The sequence below is a fragment of the Fundulus heteroclitus genome, unplaced genomic scaffold (assembly GCF_011125445.2).
Source record: "Fundulus heteroclitus isolate FHET01 unplaced genomic scaffold, MU-UCD_Fhet_4.1 scaffold_143, whole genome shotgun sequence".
NCBI lineage: Eukaryota > Metazoa > Chordata > Actinopteri > Cyprinodontiformes > Fundulidae > Fundulus > Fundulus heteroclitus.
The window spans coordinates 407,334-426,545 of NW_023396555.1; the positions used below are offsets into that span (position 1 = coordinate 407,334).

Sequence of the window (19,212 nt, forward strand, 5' to 3'; positions counted from 1 at the left end):
GAGGTGACCCCAGGAATGAGTCGGTGCAGACCTGACCAGCAGCAAATGAGTTCCCAGTGAGGCGTGAAGAATCCAGGAGAATCTTTACCAGGCGGCGCACACAAGCACCGGTTAAACAAACTAGAGAGGGCGGGGCAGGTCCAAGGAGAACAAGCGGATTCAGGCAGCGGGACAAGACCAGACGTTCTGGCAGGGAGAGGATGGATGATGTGCAGGTGGGACACTAATCAGTGGCAGCAGGTGGAGCTGATGTGGAGCATGGAGAGAAAAATCAGTCCAGAATAACCCCCAAAAATAAAAATAATCTAAAATCAGGGCAGGAACCAAATCAAACACAGAAAAATAAACTAATGACAGAAACAAGGACAAAACTAAAGGTGCCAAACATAAACAGACTGCAGGATCCCCAGGGAGCTACAAGAAGTATTCAACCCCCGGGGATCTTGACAACTTCTGATTTCAACTGTTAATAAATAAATAAGTAAAGTAAATTCAATAAATACTATCTCATTAATTTAGAAATGAAACAGATGAAATGAAATAATCAAATATTATAAATATGAATCTAAGTAAAAGAATAAAGCAATGACACAATGAATCTTATTTAGATTTTCACATTTAATAAAAAAATTGTAACAAATTACGAATATAATTAATTAATTGGTTAATACAATGCCATGATATTTGTTTATAAAGCACTTTAGGGTCAACAAAGAGCTGCAGACATACAACTGAAAATAACTATAAACTTAAATAGACAAATAAGATCGTTGACAACAGTAAAAATATGTAAATAAAACATAAATTAATCAATATTAATATTATTTTTCATCGCTTCAACGCTCTTATCCCCTCCCCCCCCCCCCCCCTGCGGGCCACGCCGCGGTGGACCCCGTAGCTCCGGTTCTGTCTGGGTTCGGTCTTTCAGAACCAGACCTTTCGGGTCCAGAATCCAGAAGACGCGCGTGCCAGTACATGACTCCGACGGTCGCGCGGCGGCTGCTCTCTTCGCCGGGAGCGCGTCTCATCTCGGGAGCGCGCGCCAGCGATCCAAGGACAGAGCGGCGGGCGCGCGAGCATCAGGTCACCTGAAAGTCCTCCGTCATCACGAGCCCGAACAGAGCCGCCCGAACCGGAACCGCAGGTCCTGCAGACACGAACCGGAGCCGAACCGGGATTCGGCGGCCGGGTCGGAGCTGATGGATCGGCGCTGAATCAACAGGACGAGGCGGTTCCGCGTCCGTGTCAGTGGGTCGCGCTCCGAACACCGACAAACCCAGTCCCCGTCAGCTCTGCTCACACGGAACCGAGCAGGACCAGAACCTGCAACAAATCAGGAGAACCTGACAGAACAGGGGCACCGAATCGGAGCGTGACCCGACTGGTCCAGACTGGGAGGAGTACCGAGCAGACGGTGGATCAACAGGAGAGCGACGGAGCCAGAACCAGGACCAGAACCAGGACCAGGACCTGTAGCTGCAGCGGCATCAGTAAGCATCACACTGCTCAGGTGTTTTTGTTGTGGTTCCGTCTGAGCTGCATGGTGACAGAACATTTCTCCGGTACCGGTTCACCTCTGACGCAGGGGCCACGGCTCCATGTTCTGGTTTTCTGGGTTTGGGTTTAATTTGTTCGGGTCTTAATGTTCTGATTGGGTTTTAGTCTCATGATTTAGAATTTACCATAAATAAATAAACAGTAAATAAAGATTTTTTAACGGGATCTTCTCAATATTGATGTAAAAATGATGATTAAAAGTTTAAAAAGTCAAAGACAAAAACAGAAACGGACGATGTTGATGAGATAAAGAGAAATTCAATAATTAAATAAATAAAATATGAAATATATGATCCATATTAAAGGCAATTTCATACAGTATTAATATCAAATTTGGCTTTACAGATTTAAATCAGGATGCAAACGTTATTTTTTCTTATCCTGATTCTTTAAAATTCACATTAAAAGTTTAAAAATTTCTGTCTTGTTAAAAGTTGATTTAAAGTCAGCTTTGGTTTATTATTTAATTCCCCTTGTAGGATGAATAAAGTGTTTTTGAATTGAATTGTTTAAAACAAAACAATAAAGAACAGAAATCTGTTAAATATCTAAAACAAGTAGCTACTTAGATAATTTGTTATTATGACTCAAAATGTAAAGAAATATCTTTAACATGATCAACAGAAGAATTGAGGTTATTATCTTTAAAGCAGTTTATCATCCAGATAATAAAGATACAAAACCAAACAACGATTTGACCTCACTGTTTCCTCATTTAGAGCCACAGATTTTATCATGAAAGAGGATCTTTATAAAAGTTTTAACTAATTTAACTAATTTAATTTATTGACTCATTTAACTGACTCATTTAACTCTGACTTGTTTAACTGTGACTCATTTAACTGTGACTCATTTAACTCTGACTTGTTTAACTGTGACTCGTTTAACTCTCACTGGTTTAACTCTATTTTAATTCTGACTTGTTTAACTCTGACTAGTTTAATTCTGACTCGTTCACCTCTGACTCCTTTAACTGTGACTCGTTTAACTCTAATTTAACTGTGACTCGTTGACTTGTTTAACTCTGACTCAGTTAATTCTGACTCATGTAACTGTGACTTGTTTAACTCTGACTCAGTTAATTCTGACTTGTTTAACTCTGACTCTTTTAACTGACTCGTTTACCTCTAATTTAACTGTGACTGGTTTAACTTTGACTCAGTTAATTCTGACTCGTTTAACTGTGACTTGTTTAACTCTGACTCAGTTAACTCTGACTTGTTTACCTCTAATTTAACTGTGACTCGTTTAACTTTGACTCAGTTAATTCTGACTCCTTTAACTCTGACTCAGTTAATTCTGACTCCTTTAACTCTGACTCAGTTAACTCTGACTCCTTTAACTCTGACTCATTTACCTCTAATTTAACTGTGACTCGTTTACCTCTAATTTAACTGCGACTCGTTTAACTTTGAATCAGTTAATTCTGACTTATTTAACTCTAACTCGTTTAACTTCGACTCAGTTAATTCTGACTCGTTTAACTGTGACTTGTTTAACTCTGACTCAGTTAATTCTGACTCAGTTAACAATGACTGGTTTAACTCTGACTCGTTTACCTCTGACTCGTTTACCTCTGACTCCAACAGGAGGCTTAGAGTTGAGCTGCTCTGGATTAAGATCAATTAGCTGCTCTAACAGCAGGAGTTTGTACTGCGGATTCCAGGGCCTGATACCACAAGTTTTATAAAGTTTAGAGCCTTTAAAAAGACGAACGGCGTCTCTGCAGTAGCTTTGTAAAGCCCGTGCTAACAGAGGGTCAGCAGAACTGGCAGCCTGTTGGCTCGGTGAAGAACTTCCTGGTTAAGGTTCACAATGTTGCTTTGATAAAATCCCAGCAACGCCACGAGGTTTAAAATTAGAAAGTGACCCAAGAAGACCCAAAGATAAAATCTTGGATTAGCTCCGCCCCCTTGACCCTCCTGGACAGCCAGCAGCAGAACCTTTGATGGGTTCTCCAGCCCCGGCCCCTAGTTCCTCCTCTGCACCTGTGTGCTTAGAGAGCTGGATCAGGTTCTAGAGCTGGATCAGGTTCTAGAACTGGATCAGGTTCTAGAATTGGACCAGTTTCTGGATCAGGTTTTAGAACTGGGTCAGGTTTTAGAGCTGGATCAGGTTCTAGAGCTGGATCAGGTTTTAGAATTGGACCAGGTTCTGGATCAGGTTTTAGAACTGGGTCAGGTTCTAGAGCTGGACCAGATTCTAGAGCTGGACCAGGTTATAGAGCCGGACAAGGTTCTAGAGCTGGATCAGGTTCTGGATCAGGTTCTAGAGCTGGATCGAGTTCTGGATCAGGTTCTAGAGCTGGACCAGGTTCTAAAGCTGGATCGGGTTCTAGATCAGGTTGTAGAACTGGACCAGTTTCTAGAGCTGGATCGGGTTCTAGATCAGGTTGTAGAACTGGACCAGGTTCTAGAGCTCGATTGGGTTCTAGATCAGGTTGTAGAACTGGACCAAGTTCTAGAGCTCGATTGGGTTCTAGATCAGGTTGTAGAACTGGACCAAGTTCTAGAGCTGAATCGGGTTCTAGATCAGGTTGTAGAACTGGACCAGGTTCTAGAGCAGAATCGGGTTATGGATTAGGTTCTAGAGCTGGATCGGGTTCTAGATCAGGTTCTAGCATTCACGCTACACGTAGAATCTCAGCGTATATAAAAAGCAGAAACTCTTGAACGGTTCTCTCTGTAAATCCTGAATGGTTCCTGCTCTGAGTAGCTTCAGCGGAACCGACCAGAAACCCGACTCTTTCTTTACTGTTTCTGAGCGTGAATCTTTACCCATAATGCATTGCGCTGCTAAAGTCTGGCCCTGTTGACACCAGAAACACTCAGCGTAGCTCAAAGCACTAAAATCAAGATGGAGTCCAGGTCAGTCCAGGCTCCGCCCACCTCAGCTCTCCTGTTTCCCTCCTCATGACCGCTCTTCCTCCTCCTCCTCCTCCTCAGTGGAGATGCGCGGCGTGCTGCTGCTGGCCGTGCTGCACTGCTGCTCGGTGGCGCTGTGCGGCTGCGAGCCTCGCCTGGTCAACGTGGGCGCCGTCCTGAGCCAGAAACGCTACGAGCAGGTGTTCAAGGAGGCGGTGAGTCAGGCCAACGCTCTGTACGGCAAGGACAAGTTCAAGATGAACGCCATCTCCGTCACGCACAAGCCCAACGCCATCCAGATGGCGCTGTCCGTCTGCGAGGACCTCATCTCCAACCAGGTGAGCTCACCTGACTGAGGTAACCCAGCCCCTGGTCACATGACCAGCCAGAAACCCTAAAATCTGCCTTCCTCACGTGTTGCTATAGCTTTAAACGCAGTTTTCTTTGTTTTAAGCTGTTTTACATTTAAAACGTTTAAATCTTTGTTATATTTATGGACCATTTAGCAACTTTCCTAATAGAGGTCTGTGTGAAGGTTGATTCCTCCTCAGCATCTCTGAGGGCTTCTTGTCGTTCGCTCTGCATGACTCTGAATGTCTGTCAACCAGAACCAGAACCAGAATCTGCTTTATTGCCAAGTTTGTGACATAAACAAGGAATTTTACTTCAGTTCTGATTCGCTCTCAACCGAGACATTTTAAGAAGAGAAGACTCCAACCAAACGGGTCATCTGGGTCTAACCCGTCCCTCCAGGGACAGGGGACGCTCTGCAGCGCCACCTGGAGGTCTAAGCAGACAGTGTCCAGTAGGGTTGGGAATTGAAAAGATTTTCACGATTCCGATTCCTTTATCGATTCTGTGAAACGATTCGATTCTTTTTCGATTCTCTTTTCGATTCCAATTTGGGGAAAAAAGGAGAACAAACAGTTTGATGATGAGCATCAACTTTGTTTACTTAACTATCACACGACCTTACAAACTAACAAGGTCAAGATGTCCATGGCAAATGTGCAACCGGAGTAGCATTTATATTTGTTTAAATAAAAAAAGGAATATAAGAACAAACTTAAATACAGATGAGTTGTTTTAGAATACAAGAAAATGTAAGTTTGTTGTGACAGTTGCTTATTAGTCTCCCTTTAGATAACCTCAGTCATCTAAATCTAACGGGGAAGCCATCCATTTAATGAAAAAGCATTACTGTACAATTTTGGGAAATAAACTCATCTCCCCCTGATTTAAATAAACGAGCATCACCTTTCTCTCGGTCCCTGAACTGCGGAGCAACTTCGTAGCATGTTTCGTTACATCCACTGCAATAGCTAGAATCCTGTAATAATTCCAGCTACCAGTAGTTCTAATTAAACATGCTACCAAGGAAGGGCTGGATTAACGCACACTCCCTTAATAACCCCAAAGAGAGGTAGGAAACTGGTTTATTTCCAGAAATGGTCGTGGTGATCCTCTCTCAGACCTGATTGGTGGATGCAGTTTGAACCCAGATGTTGTCTGGAGCGCCCTCTACGTTTATTGGTACTCCTGTAAAGACCTGTTTGCAGCAGCAGCATAAAGTTTCATTTAGAAACTTTTAATTTCAGTAACTGAAGCATTTGTTAATTTTCTAAACTCTCACAGCCAAAATGTAACTTCCTGTTTCCCTGGAACAGCACCAAGCAAACAGCTGCTGGCCTGAACCTGTCCTTATATTGTCAGATCAGTAGTTAGAGTTTAAATCAACTGCAACTGTGACAAAAAAGGCTGGAGACGGAGCGACGCAGTGAGGAGGAACGTAAGGGAGAACATCTCTGCAGCAACGGCGTCACCAGGTCTCCACAACAAGCATCTAAATGTCAACAAAGACTAAAGACTTTCTAAAGTCAGCTGACTCAAACTGGAGCTCTGAGCTTTGGTCAGATGTGGATGTGATTTATGTTCTGTAGCTTTTTATCCAGCTCTCCCTTGAAAAAGACACTTTTAATCTTCAATTCAATTCTGTTTTATTTCTATATCAAGTCTCTCTCCAAAGTCAGACTCCATCAGATCCTCCAGATTGGTGAGAAAGTTTCCTCTCTAAGGAAACCCAGCAGGTTGCATCAAGTCTCTCCAAGCAGCATTCACTCCTCCTGAAAGAGCGTAGAGCCACAGTGGACAGTCGTCTGCATTGTTGATGGCTTTGCAGCAATCCCTCATACTGAGCATGCACGAAGCGACAGTGGAGAGGAAAACTCCCCTTTAACAGGGAGGAGAACCTCCAAGCAGAACCAGAACCAGGCTCAGTGTGAACGCTCATAATAGAGAAGAATCTTAATGGTGATTTTCCAGGTAAATAAATAACATAACCATCTGTGAAGCACGGTGGAGGACGTATGATGCAGTGGAAATGCTTTGGTTTTTCAAAGGCCCTGGGAACCCTGTAAGAGTGCAGGGCACAGAAATCTTTTGAATATCAGGACATTTGGTACTGGTGGCTCCTCCCTGCTGGGAGATAATCAGAAGGATAAAGATCAGAACCATTTGGCCCAATCAGAACAGAAATGGTCCAGTAGACACAGACTTTCTTCCTGTTGGGATTAGTAGGTTGTTGCTTGATTGTAACGAACAAGTAGATCTGCAGAGAGGATGATCAGGACCGACCTTCCCTCCATCCATGACCTGTTCAGGTCCAGGGACAGGTGGACCCAACTCATCCTGGCCACAGGTTCCTCAGACTTTTACCTGCAGGGCGGCGCTACAGAGCGCTGATGGTTCAAGCAGCCGAGACAGAACCAGTTACTAGGCATTTAACTCTGACTCAGTTAAGTCTGACTCATTTAAATCTGACTCAGTTAAGTCTGACTCATTTAACTCTGACTCGTTTAACTCGTTGAACTCAGCTCAGAACCAGTTATTACCCACAGGCTGTGATTCTGATGAACAGCTTACAGCCGGAGCTCTGCAGGAAACAATGAGCACATTTACACCAACCTGGCAGATCTTATACTGCTTTGTGTGTGTGTGTGTGTATATATATATATATATATATATATATATATATATATATATATATATATATATATATATATATATATATATCCATTTTCTGACAACCTATCACTGAAGAGCACGTTATGCAAAATAACCAGAAAGGCAGAAGTTGTACATGACTGCAGCAGAATACATTAGCATGGAGCAGATTCTTGTTGAAATGGTAAAACTATATTCTTTATGCAATTTATTTAGCACAGAATGATCATTCATTTGCCCTTCAGTGGTGAGATGTATTTGGATCATCAGCAACTTGTCAGGCAAATGGAAACACACCAAAGATAATCAGTTCTTATAAAATAATTTCACAACTAAATCAAAGTTCTATACTTCCATAAAGAAGATTAACATCTAAACTAATTGATATCTTGTCTAGTTCACCAATCAGGGGAAAGGTTCTTTTCAATGACATCATTTTCTAAATAAGGGCTGAATTGTCTCATACTTGTTGGTTTTGCCCTAATTAAGGATGATAATGTAATTCATTATATTTTTGCTCTTATCTACAACAAACCCGGTGCCTTGCAGAAAGGTAACGAGTCTTTTTCTTGGTACCGACAGCCCTAATAAGCCCTTTAGGTGCGTTGCTCTCAGCTCAGGCTGGGCTTAGATCCTCCTGGTGCTTCCATGTTCCACCTCAACTCGTCGCTCTGCGCTGGCGCCCTGCTGCAGAACCCAGCTTACGGTTCTGGGCTGGACTTTAAAGGTATACTATGCAACCGGGGTTGATTTTTCCAGCGAGGCTCCCCCCAGAGGGCGAAAGTAAAAGTGCACTGTCGTAAAGATGCTCAGCTGTTCTGGTTTCTCCATCAAGCCAGGCGCGGTTGTTTTGAGCTTAGCAGACAGACGAACGCAACGAAAAGTGGAAAAAACGGCAGTACAAACAATGACTAACACAGTGAAGGTATGAACATCAGGGTTTCCCGCAGCGCTATCTTGGCGAGGTGGCCGCGGCCGCCGCCGCCTCGCCAGTTTTATTATTATTATTATTATTATTTTTTTATTTTTAATTTTTTTATGTGGTCGAGACGCTACCGCCGCCGCCTCGCCAGTTTTATTATTATTATTATTATTATTTGTTTTTTTTTTATGTTGGCGAGACGCTACCGCCGCCGCCGCGGTAGCGTCTCGCCAACATAAAAAAAATAAAATAAAAAAATTTAAAAAATAAAATAATAATAATAATAATAAAACTTGATATGCTTGCATGTTTATTTGACGTTAACACGCGGTTCTTTGTTGCTTTCGCGCTTGCATATAGTGAATGGCAGGGCAAAAACACATGGAGTTCTCGCCGTAAAGCGAGACTTCTGTGGGTGCGGGCCGTGAGCTCTTGCAATTGCAAGTACGGTATTTCCCCCACAGACCACCAGGACGGCTGAGAAAACCTTTGTTCGACCTGAAATGACTCATTTAATCATCCAAAACGGTATGGAACACATTAACTGAAAAATGTTGCATAGTATGACTTTAAAGGTTCTGCATGGTTTAGAACTCGCTGATCTTCTACCCTGAGAACTCCTGGTCTTGTGTTCGATGCTGAGAACCAAAGGACAGAGAACCTTTGCAGCTCTAGAAGTCTGGCCTCGTCTCCAGGCTCTCTGGACCTCGGCGGATGAGTGTCAGGAACACTAAAGACGCTTCGTTTGACATTTTATCTTTTTGGTATTGATGTGAAGCAGCTTGTGACTAAAAGCGTTTACAGTTGATTCAAATGAAGCTTTATGATTTCAACAACCACAGAGGGCTTCCCATTATTTGGCTTATTCCACTTCTTCATGCTTTTTGCTCCCGTTAGAGGTAGCGTGTTTAGCTCCAGTTATGTGACAGTCAGGGACTTCGGGGGACTCAGAGATGTTTGCTGAAACATAAATATTTAATGAATATGATTAGAATAACATGAAGAACAGAAGCAGAAGTGACAGAATGAGTTCACATGGACCGTTTCCTTCATATTTCACCTGTTCTGAAACCTGAGAGCGACCATCAGCGGCGCGTCTGACAGCAGCGGCTCCCGCTGGGAACGACACAACGTGACATACGAAGAAAGCTCTCCGAGAATAAAGAGACGGCAAGCAGCTCGAGGCTTTAAATCAGAGCTGTTCTAAATATAACCGCACAAAGAGACAAATAAAAGGTGCTAAAAGAGCCTGAAGGGAGCCGGGCTGCCGCTTTGTTGGACTGGGAAACATTAAAACCCTCAAACAGGAACAGGTCGGACACTTTTGGCTCAGTTCTTCGTCCAAACTGCATCGGAGGAAGAGGAGCCGCTGCGTCAGACTGGAGGTCAGCATCACAACCAGGAGGAAAACGATGCTTCCTTTGTGTGGAAATGAGGCCAACATGGCGGCAGCGTGTTGGACGGATGTCAGATTAACATCTCCTCTCCGTCTGCGCACAGATGTAATCCTGCCGTCCTCCCAGAGGAGAGACGGAGGGATTATCCGGGCGCTGCCGGTTCCACCGCACAGTTCTAATCAACACGCTGGGTTTGGTCCCAGCATGCTACAGGTCTGCGTTTTCCACATCCTGAGCCGTAAATCTTCCTCGTCGCTTTCTAACACCGGCTCTACCAGTAAAGAGATGCTGCCTCTTACAGAAACATCTGATTTGACTCACGGGTTCTGCTGCAGTTTCAGGCGGGTCACAGAAAGGTTCTGATCAAACCTGACGTCACAAGATGGCAGATGGCTGCCTGCATGCTTCCCTCTCTGGTACTTTCTGTTTATTCTGCCACCATCACGGATCACCTTCTCTAGAGAGGAACTCCTAAACTTCAGACAGGCTCTCTGGGCTTTTCTCACTGACCCCCACCTCACTGAGATCTTCGCCGGCTCTCTATGGATATTAGATGCAGACGAGGAAAAAGGCTGGAATGCTTCATGAAACTTCAGCAACAGGGACTCTGCACACTGTCGCCTTTAATCCATGATGTTCATGACCTGGCTAACAAAATGGATGAATGCTGCTTCTCAACCCTGAAAACTTCAGCAGATGGATAGTGTGTGTTTTACTGTGCAGCTCTGGGACTTTCTGATCACTGTCCGCTTCATCTCATCCCAACTCACAGACAGAAACTGAAAATGTCTGAGCCCGTGGTTAACGAAGCAGACGTTACTGGCCTGCTTTTAATGGACACCTTGGAGGGTTTTAACTTATGCTGTGACACCATGGAAAGGCTTTTGGGAGGATGTGTGTGCAGGCCAGGACCTTTTCGATAATTCAATTATATTGAATTTCTATAGCTATATTTCACATCACATCATCTCAAGGTTTTTTCCAAAGTCAGACTCCATCAGATCCTCCAGGTTGGTCAGAAAGTTTCCTCTCTAAGGAAACCCAGCAGGTTGCATCAAGTCTCTCCAAGCAGCATTCACTCCTCCTGAAAGAGCGTAGAGCCACAGTGGACAGTCGTCTGCATTGTTGATGGCTTTGCAGCAATCCCTCATACTGAGCATGCATGAAGCGACAGTGGAGAGGAAAACTCCCCTTTAACAGGGAGGAGAACCTCCAGCAGAACCAGAACCAGGCTCAGTGTGAACGCTCATCTGCCTCGACCCACTGGGGCTTAGAGAAGACAGAGCAGAGACACAGAAAGCACAGAAGCTCACATTGACCCAGGAGTACTTTCTATGTTAGATGGTAATAGAGGATGATCTGCCTCCCCTGATGATGTCACAGCTAACATAACGCCAGACCAGGTGTACCTTCTATGAAGAGAAAAATGACAGAGCACAAAAAGTTAAAAGCTGAAATAACAACAAGCAATGCAGATTGGAGAGCAGTAGGAGAACTCATCAGAGAGAGAGAAATAGGCCATGATGTCCTCCAGCAGCCTAAGCCTATAGCAGCATAACTATAGAGATAGCTCAGGGTAACATGAGCCACTCTAACTATAATCTTTGTCACAAAGGAAAGTTTTAAGATTAGTCTTAAAAGTAGACGGGGTGTCTGCCTCATGGACCAAAACTGGGAGTTGGTTCCACAGGAGAGGAGCCTGATAGCTAAAGGATCTGCCTCCCATTCTACTTTTAGAGACTCTAGGAACCACCAGCAGACCTGCAGTCTGAGAGCGAAGTGCTCTGTTAGGAACATACGGGGTAATCAGAGCTCTGATATATGATGGAGCTTGATTATTAAGGGCTTTATACGTTAGAAGGAGAATTTTAAATTCTATTCTTGATTTAACAGGAAGCCAATGAAGGGAAGCTAAAATTGGAGAAATATGATCCCTGTTGTTGATTTTCATCATAACTCTTGCTGCAGCATTTTGGATCAGCTGAAGACTTCGAACTGCATTTTGTGGACTTCCTGATAGTAAAGAATTACAATAGTCCAGCCTTGAAGTAACAAATGCATGGACTAGTTTTTCAGCATCATTCCTGGACAGAATGTTTCTAATTTTGGCGATATTCCTGAGGTGAAAAAAGGAAACTCTGGAAACCTGTTTAATATGGGATTTAAATGACATGTGTTGGTCAAAAATATCACCAAGATTTTTTACTTTATTACCAGAGGCCAAGTTAATGCCATCCAGATTAAGTGATTGATTAAGAACTTTATTTTTTGAGGACTCTGGTCCAAAGATTATAACTTCTGTCTTGTCATAATTTAAATGCAGGAAATTTAAAGTCATCCAGCTTTTGATGTCATCAAGACATGACTGCAGTCGAAGTAATTGATTGGATTCATCAGGATTTATGGATAAATATAGCTGAGTGTCATCAGCATAACAGTGGAAATTAATCCCATGCTGTCTGATAATTAAGCCGATCGGAAGCATAAATATAGTAAATAGAATTGGTCCAAGGACTGAACCCTGTGGTACTCCACAGGTGACCCTAGAGTTTGAGGAAGATTTATTATCAACATGAACAAACTGGAATCTGTCCGACAGATAAGATTTAAACCAGCCTAATTCTTTCCCCTTAATCCCTACAGTATTCTCAAGTCTTTGTAGGAGAATATTGTGATCAACTGTGTCAAATGCAGCACTGAGATCTAACAGGACAAGTACAGACACAAGTCCATTATCTTGGTTTACTGTTGCACATATAACAACAATAAATCATGGTTCACTTCACATCTGAGGAAGCTGCATTAGAAGATGTGAAGCGGTGGGGTAAAAGCAGGCCAGGAGCAAACTAAGATCTAGTCCACATGCAGCCGGATATCTGGGAAAACTAGTAATTTTTTATGCTTTTTGGCCTTTATTCCACAGCACTGTTCTGTTTTATGTCGCTAAAAATTATTATTTCAGAAAACTCTAGTCAGATTAGCGATTTCTAAACGACAGCTCAGATCGTATCTTTCCCACCAAACATACAGCATTTCCTGCCTTCCCCCCGGTATCCAGACTTCAAAATAAAAGCCTACACAGATCATTATAAACATCACAGTCGGTTCAGACGCTATTTGCAGCCCAGCTCCTCCGATATGCTGAGGAGGAAAGGAGGAAGAGCTGTTTGACACCGACTCTTCCTTCTAGTACGGAGGCACAATGCCGTTCAACATGGCCGTCGTTTTCAAGGATTTTCATTGGCACAGGTCAAGGGTCAGGAGAAGGTAACCTCTCTGCAGACCCCACACATCCTGGACACAACCTGTTTAGACTTTCACCTCCAGGTGGCGCTGCTGAGACTTAAAATGTCTTCTTGGAGAGCCAAGTGGGGCTGAAGTTAAATTCCTTGTCTGTGTCACAAACCTGGTGATTAAAGCTGTTTCTGATTCATGAGGAAGGAGCATGAATCCTCATCTGCGGGTTCCAGATGGAGATTTAAGGCCCGTTTACACTACACCTAAAAACCGAGCCATGCCGAGACCGGTCCGAGCTTGGTCCAGTTAACTGAGATAAATGCAGCCGTTTACACACAAGAGTTATCTCGGTTATTTGTTCCTTGGTTGCTCCTCGCCCCCTAGTGGCGATCTGCGGTACTACCGCTCTTTGGGATTGAAGGCGGGACCGAGCAAATCAAAATGGCGGCACCCGTAATATTCAGGATGTTATTGTTAGACATAGAGTCGGCTTTTGGGACGTGGATAAGACAAATGAACGTCTAATAAGGATTTACAGACGCAGGAAACAACAACAGACGCTGAGGTTCATAAGCAGAGTCATCTCTGGAAACTGTGTGGCACGGTAAGGAAGCTAGTATTATTATGAATGTCTGAAATTTGTCTGAATGGAGTGTGAATCGGGACGTGCAGCCAGACACGCCGGGAAACCCGCTGACAGTCAGCTGACTGTAAGGGGATGACGCGGTCTGCTCATGCGCTCCTCGTTATCAGGGAACCGGGATAAAAAAACCAGTCCGAGACCTGGTGGGGAACTGGTCTGCAGTTAGCGCGGTCCGGTTATCGTTAGCGCGGTCTGGTTCAGTCTGCTGACCATTTACACACAAGAGTTATCTCGGTTACCGAGCTCGGACTAGTCTCGGCTCGGTTAAAAAAGTGTAGTGTAAACGGGCCTTAAGTCATTTCACTGACTTTTCTCATAGCACTGTTTTCTAGCAGCCAGAAGGTTTCTGCATGTTCTCCCTGTGCATGCGTGCGTTCTTTCTGGGTTCCCAGGCTTCCTCCTTCAGTCTAAAAACAAGACAGTTGGGTTAAAAGGCTTCGGGTATGCATGTGTGTGTGTGTGTGTGTGTGTGTGTGTGTGTGTGTGTGTGTCTCAGTGTTGTGACGGACCGCCAGTACCTGGGTCTGGATGTGTGCCGACACCTCATTTTTCAAAATCCCATCCTGAAAACAAAATGGTGCATCTGAAAGGGTTTCATATGTCTAAGAACTTTCAAATTGACTAGTAACACCAACTTACAACTAATACAATACAAAATCCTTCACAGAGTACACTACACAGGACAAAGATTATTCAAGATGGGTCTGGCACAATCTAATATCTGTCCTCACTGCATAGGCAATCATCCTGATAATTATTTTCATGCGTTATGGTTATGCACACCAGTCCAGAGGTTCTGGACACAGATATGTAATGACTTATCAAAGTGCTTGAGCTGTAAAATTACACCTTCCCCATCAGTTTGCTTGCTTGGTAATTTTGAGGAAAGCCCTCTGGGGAATAAAATAGTTTACATGGTTTTCACTGCACTATGTATCGCAAAGAAAACTATCCTCATGAATTGGAAAAGTAAGGAGAATCTCAGTATCAATCAATATAGAGATCTTTTGTTGGATCATATTAATCTTGAGACAGCATCTGCATCCACATCTGTTCGATCTCTTTGGGCTCCTTTGATTAGCACTATCACTTAGTGGAATGGGGGGCGGTGGGTTGCTTCCTGCAGGGCGCAGTGGCTGGGTGGAGGGGTTCCTGGGACTCTGGGGGCACTTGGAGTGGGGCGCTTGGTGGGTCTGACTCCAGGGTCTGTCGCCCCCATATGGGAGGAGCTTGGGAGGCCTACGGGTGGCCCACAGCACCGCTTGCGGCGCTCTTGGGGAGCTATGCGGGGACGGACGTGGGTTACTGACCTGGTAGCTGTGCTGTCGCTGGGTGGGTCCTGGGTGGGTCTGGGGGCCTGGGGTCCCTGGGGCGCGCCGCCCTCGGGCGGGGGCCCCGGCGGGGCCTCGGGGGTTCCGGTTCCGGGGGGTGTGCCGCTTGGGGTCTGGGCCGGCGCGCGCCCGGGTGTCCGCCCCTGCACGGGGCCTCTGGTGCGCTGGGGGTCCTCAGGGCCTGTTGAGCTGGTAGGGGGGCATGGTCATTAACATCTCAGGGCAGATGCTCTTCCCCTTCTTTGGGTTGGCATTCTGCTAGTGGGGGGAGGGGAGGGAGGGGGAGTAGTGACTTACCCAGCCTGGATGTCTAGTGTCGAATGTATGGTGAGATGTTTGAATGTTAGTGTTGGGGAGGGTTTAAATCTACGGGTGGTGTGGGGGGTGGTGGGGGGGGTTTGGTGGACGTTCTGGTGGGCTTGTGTCCGGCCCCCTGTCCCGGTCCTGGTCCGTGTAGTCTCCCGGTGCGGGTCTCACCTGGGGGGTGGGGTTTGGGATGGCTCTTGCGGGCTGGCTGGCCAGGGTCCCCCATCTTATTAATTAATTTATTTAATTATATATTATTATTATTATTATTATTATTATTATTATTATTATTATTAATATTAATAATTTTTTTTGGGGGGGGGGGGGTTAAATACAGTTGGCATGGGGGGTGGGTTGGGGGAGGTAGAGGTGTTGGTCCTGGTGGGTGGTTGGCTGGCGGGCCCTGCGGCCTCTCCCCAGCCCCCGGGCTATGGTGGTGCCGCTGGAGGGGCCCCTTTCTCCGGGTGGGGCTTTCGGGGAGCGGGGGTGCCTATTGGAGTCAGTAGGGGAGCTGGCTCCCTGGGTTGGCTCCCCAGTCCTTTGCTCCCCATCCCCGGACTCCTCCCTCTGCCTGCTCCATCACGCCGCCACACATGTAGGTCCTTGGGGAGAGGGCGTTACTGGAGGTTGCCACCTTTTGGTGACGTCCCTCTCCCCAATTTTATCATGCATTTTAGACACTTTCACTCCAAACATTTTCACAACGCACATCCATGTAGGCCACGATATGGGGGGGTGGGGGGAAGACGTCTGGGGGGGGGCTTATGTTGTGTGAGCCTCGCCCCGGGCGGCTCCCTTCACCCCCTCTCACATTTAGACATTGAGGGTTCTTCTGGGTAGTTGCTTGGAGGGGGGGGCGCTGGCACCAGCTCCCTTCCGGAGGGGGGGTGGGCTGTGCCGTGCACCCCCTTCGGTGCTCCCAGTTTTAAACACACCTGAGAACAACATGCAACAACACAACATCTGAGCGGGCGTAGGGAGGATCGGGGGTCTTTTTGCACACCCCCGATCTCCGATCGCGGCACGGAGTCTGGGGCCTGGAGGAGGTGCGGGCCACTGGGTACGGGGTCTTGGCGGGGGGCTGTTGCGGCTGGCCGGCGGCTTACCGGATCTGGGGCTGACGCCTCTGCTCTCCCCAGGAAGGGATGGGGGGCAGGGGTGGCTAGGGTAAGGTCGGGGTGGGAGGGGGTTTATTAGGTATATAGTGGGTGATGGGGGGCTCTGGTCGGATGGCCCGTACGGGTCGTGTCGGCCCCCCCTCTTTGGGGGGCCTGGTCCGGGGGCGGGGCCGGGGGTCGGGCACAGGCAGACGTATTGTTGAATTGTGGTGACCCCCCCCCCACTTGGGATTTTTGGATGTGAATGCTATGTGAGAATGTGTGTAAAGCGTCCTTTTTTTTATTTATTTTTTATTTTATTTATTTATTTATTTATTTATTTATTTTTTTGGTGTCTGTGTGTGGCGAGTGGGGCACAAGGGAGGGATGGTGTGAATGAGTGTTTTTTTTTTTTTTTTTTTTTTTTTTTTTTTTTTTTTTTTTTTTTTCCAGGTTTGGGTTCGGTCCGCTCCCTCTCCCAAGATCATCTCAAGTCTCCGCTAGGTGCGGAGCCCATCCCCCCACGTCCTGCCCTCCTCCGCTGCGTTGGCGGGCGCCTTGACCCTCTGGCGCGTTGACGGTCCTCGGGTTTGGGGCGGGTTCCCGGGTGGGCGCCGGCCCATTCCCGGCGGTGGCTTCGCGGGGCCTGGCCCCCCGGGGGGCGGCCGGGGCCCCTGCCGCGGGGGCGGGGCGCCCCTGGGGCCTCTGGCCCCCAGGGCCCATGGCCGGGACCACTTCAGCGCGGCCGGCTGCCGGCGGTGCCCACGGGCTCGTCCCCGCGGCTCTTGAGGGCGTCGGCATTGCGGTGGCTGGGGGATTTCCTCGGGGTCGTCTCTCCTCTTTCCTCAGGGGGGGGTTGCAGATTTCCTGTGAAGGCCCCTTTCGGGCGCACTGCTTTGGGGGCCCCTTTGGGAGTCCGGGGTTATGGGTTCCCTGACCCCTGCCTCTGTGCTCGGGGAAGGTGGGTCTTCGGTTCTCCACAATCACTATCAAGCCATTTCCTTCTGGATAATCTTCACCTAAACTAGTGCACTAGCACAATCTCCCACAGGTGCTGGGTCCCAGGTATTAAATGTTCACTTATATATAGAAAGGCTATAATTTATTTACTTTCTTTTACTTTTTTTTTTTTAGGTATCACATTACACATGTCAGCTTAAATAATAATACATATGATTTAGCAATGGTATCAAGATGTTACACGATTGTATCTGTTGCTTTATGTCGGTTGGTTGTGCTGTTCTTTTTGTGTCTCTTTCTAGGTGATGGAGCAGACAGAGGAAGTTTTATCATTCTCTTCCTTTTATCTCTTCTTTCTTTCACCTCTTCTTTCTCTTTTTTTTCTCTTCTTGTTTTTCTTTTTCTCTCCTACTTTCCCATTGTAGTGTCCATATAATTTGAAATTCTCTTTGCAGGAATCACAATAAAGCTATTTACACGCACAAATCAAGCGGAGCATTATGGCGAAAGCTGTTTGCTCCACTTGTGAAAGTAAAATCTGTCGAGCTCTATTTGGCATTAAGATATCAATTTTTATTGCCACATTGCTAGACAGGACACTGGGAAAAAAAAAAAGAAAAAAAAAAAAAAAAAAAAAAAAAAAAAAAAAAAAAAAGAAAGGGTTTCAACTGACTGTATTTATTAAATCCAAGACAGATTTCCATAAAGGGTAAACTGCCTACCATTCAAAAGACTTTATTTGAATCACTTATGACTTCACTCTCTTAATTCTTTACACTCTTAATTGTAGCAATTTGGATTATGTAAACCACATGTAAAGTGGAATATGAAAACATGTATGTTTTATTCTTTAATACTCTCCAAATAAAATAAAAAGGGTTGCTTCCCGTGATAAAACACAAATTAGGTATACTGGCAGAGCAATAAATGAGGCTTTTGAAATATCAGATATTTAAAAATAGTACGATAGGTGCAAACATTCACAGTAATCCCTGCAGGTGGAAGTTTACCTTGTGTCTGGAATGACCCCAGAGGTGATTTGTGCTGAAAGGACTCAAGTCCCTGTAAAGCTAAATTATTACGACCATGTTTGTCGCGCTGAAAAACGGCTCTGATAGGTGTGTGGTGGGTGTCCCGGCGCTAGGCGCTCGCCTAGCTCATGGAACTAGCTGCTGTCCATCCCCCAGCTTTTTCACGCTGGCACAAAGTCTGAGTTAATGTAGGAAGTTGGAAGCTGCACTATGAAGTCTGCAGACAGTCTGCGTGGCTCACTGGCAGTTCATATGGTTAAATTTAACAACAAGCGATCAGTGTGCCTCAGCTAGCTGGTTGCCAACTATGGAACGGATTTCCTGAACGGAGGCGGGTCTCAGGAGAGGCAGAAGTCCCCTCTGCAGTTAGCCACCAGCTAACAGAGCAGCAGACAGACTCTGTCAGGCGCGAGGTTCTTAAAAATAGGACCCAGAGGCTGGCAGAAGTAACTAGAGGAGTAAAATAATTTAATAAAAAGTAAAAAGCACAAACCTACTGATGACAGCAGAGAAACAAAATCAAGCATGAATCCAGATGGGCTTAAGTTGGACTAAACAGACAGCAAGCAGTATACTCCAGCAGGGACCAAATGAGAAATGGGAGTGAATAGCAGGGGAAACAGGTGGCAGGCATGACAGTGATGTCAAGGCAACAGGTGAACTGCATCAGCTTCATTTGTCTGGGCTGTATGGCAGAAGCTGACAAACTGAAACAAAAATGAATGGAGCTGAATATACGAGGACAAAATGACTGAAAACACAAACAGGAGACTCCAAGTAAAAATGTATGCAAGAAACAACAGGAAGGCAAAAAGTAAGACAATACAGTAACTAGGGAAAACATCTGAAGCATGAACAGGTGAA

General features: G+C 45.6%; 1 protein-coding gene across 1 annotated transcript in view; it reads left to right on the forward strand.

Annotated features, from left to right (window-relative positions):
- Positions 1-929: 929 nt before the first annotated feature.
- The window catches only part of grin1b (glutamate receptor, ionotropic, N-methyl D-aspartate 1b), a gene marked incomplete at its 3' end in the record, with an annotated part of 60,184 nt that continues 41,901 nt past the window's right edge, over positions 930-19,212 (forward strand). Inside the window, 2 exon segments of the mRNA XM_036129160.1 lie at positions 930-1,490; positions 4,503-4,759. Of these exon segments, the coding sequence (XP_035985053.1) occupies position 1,490; positions 4,503-4,759 (258 nt within the window).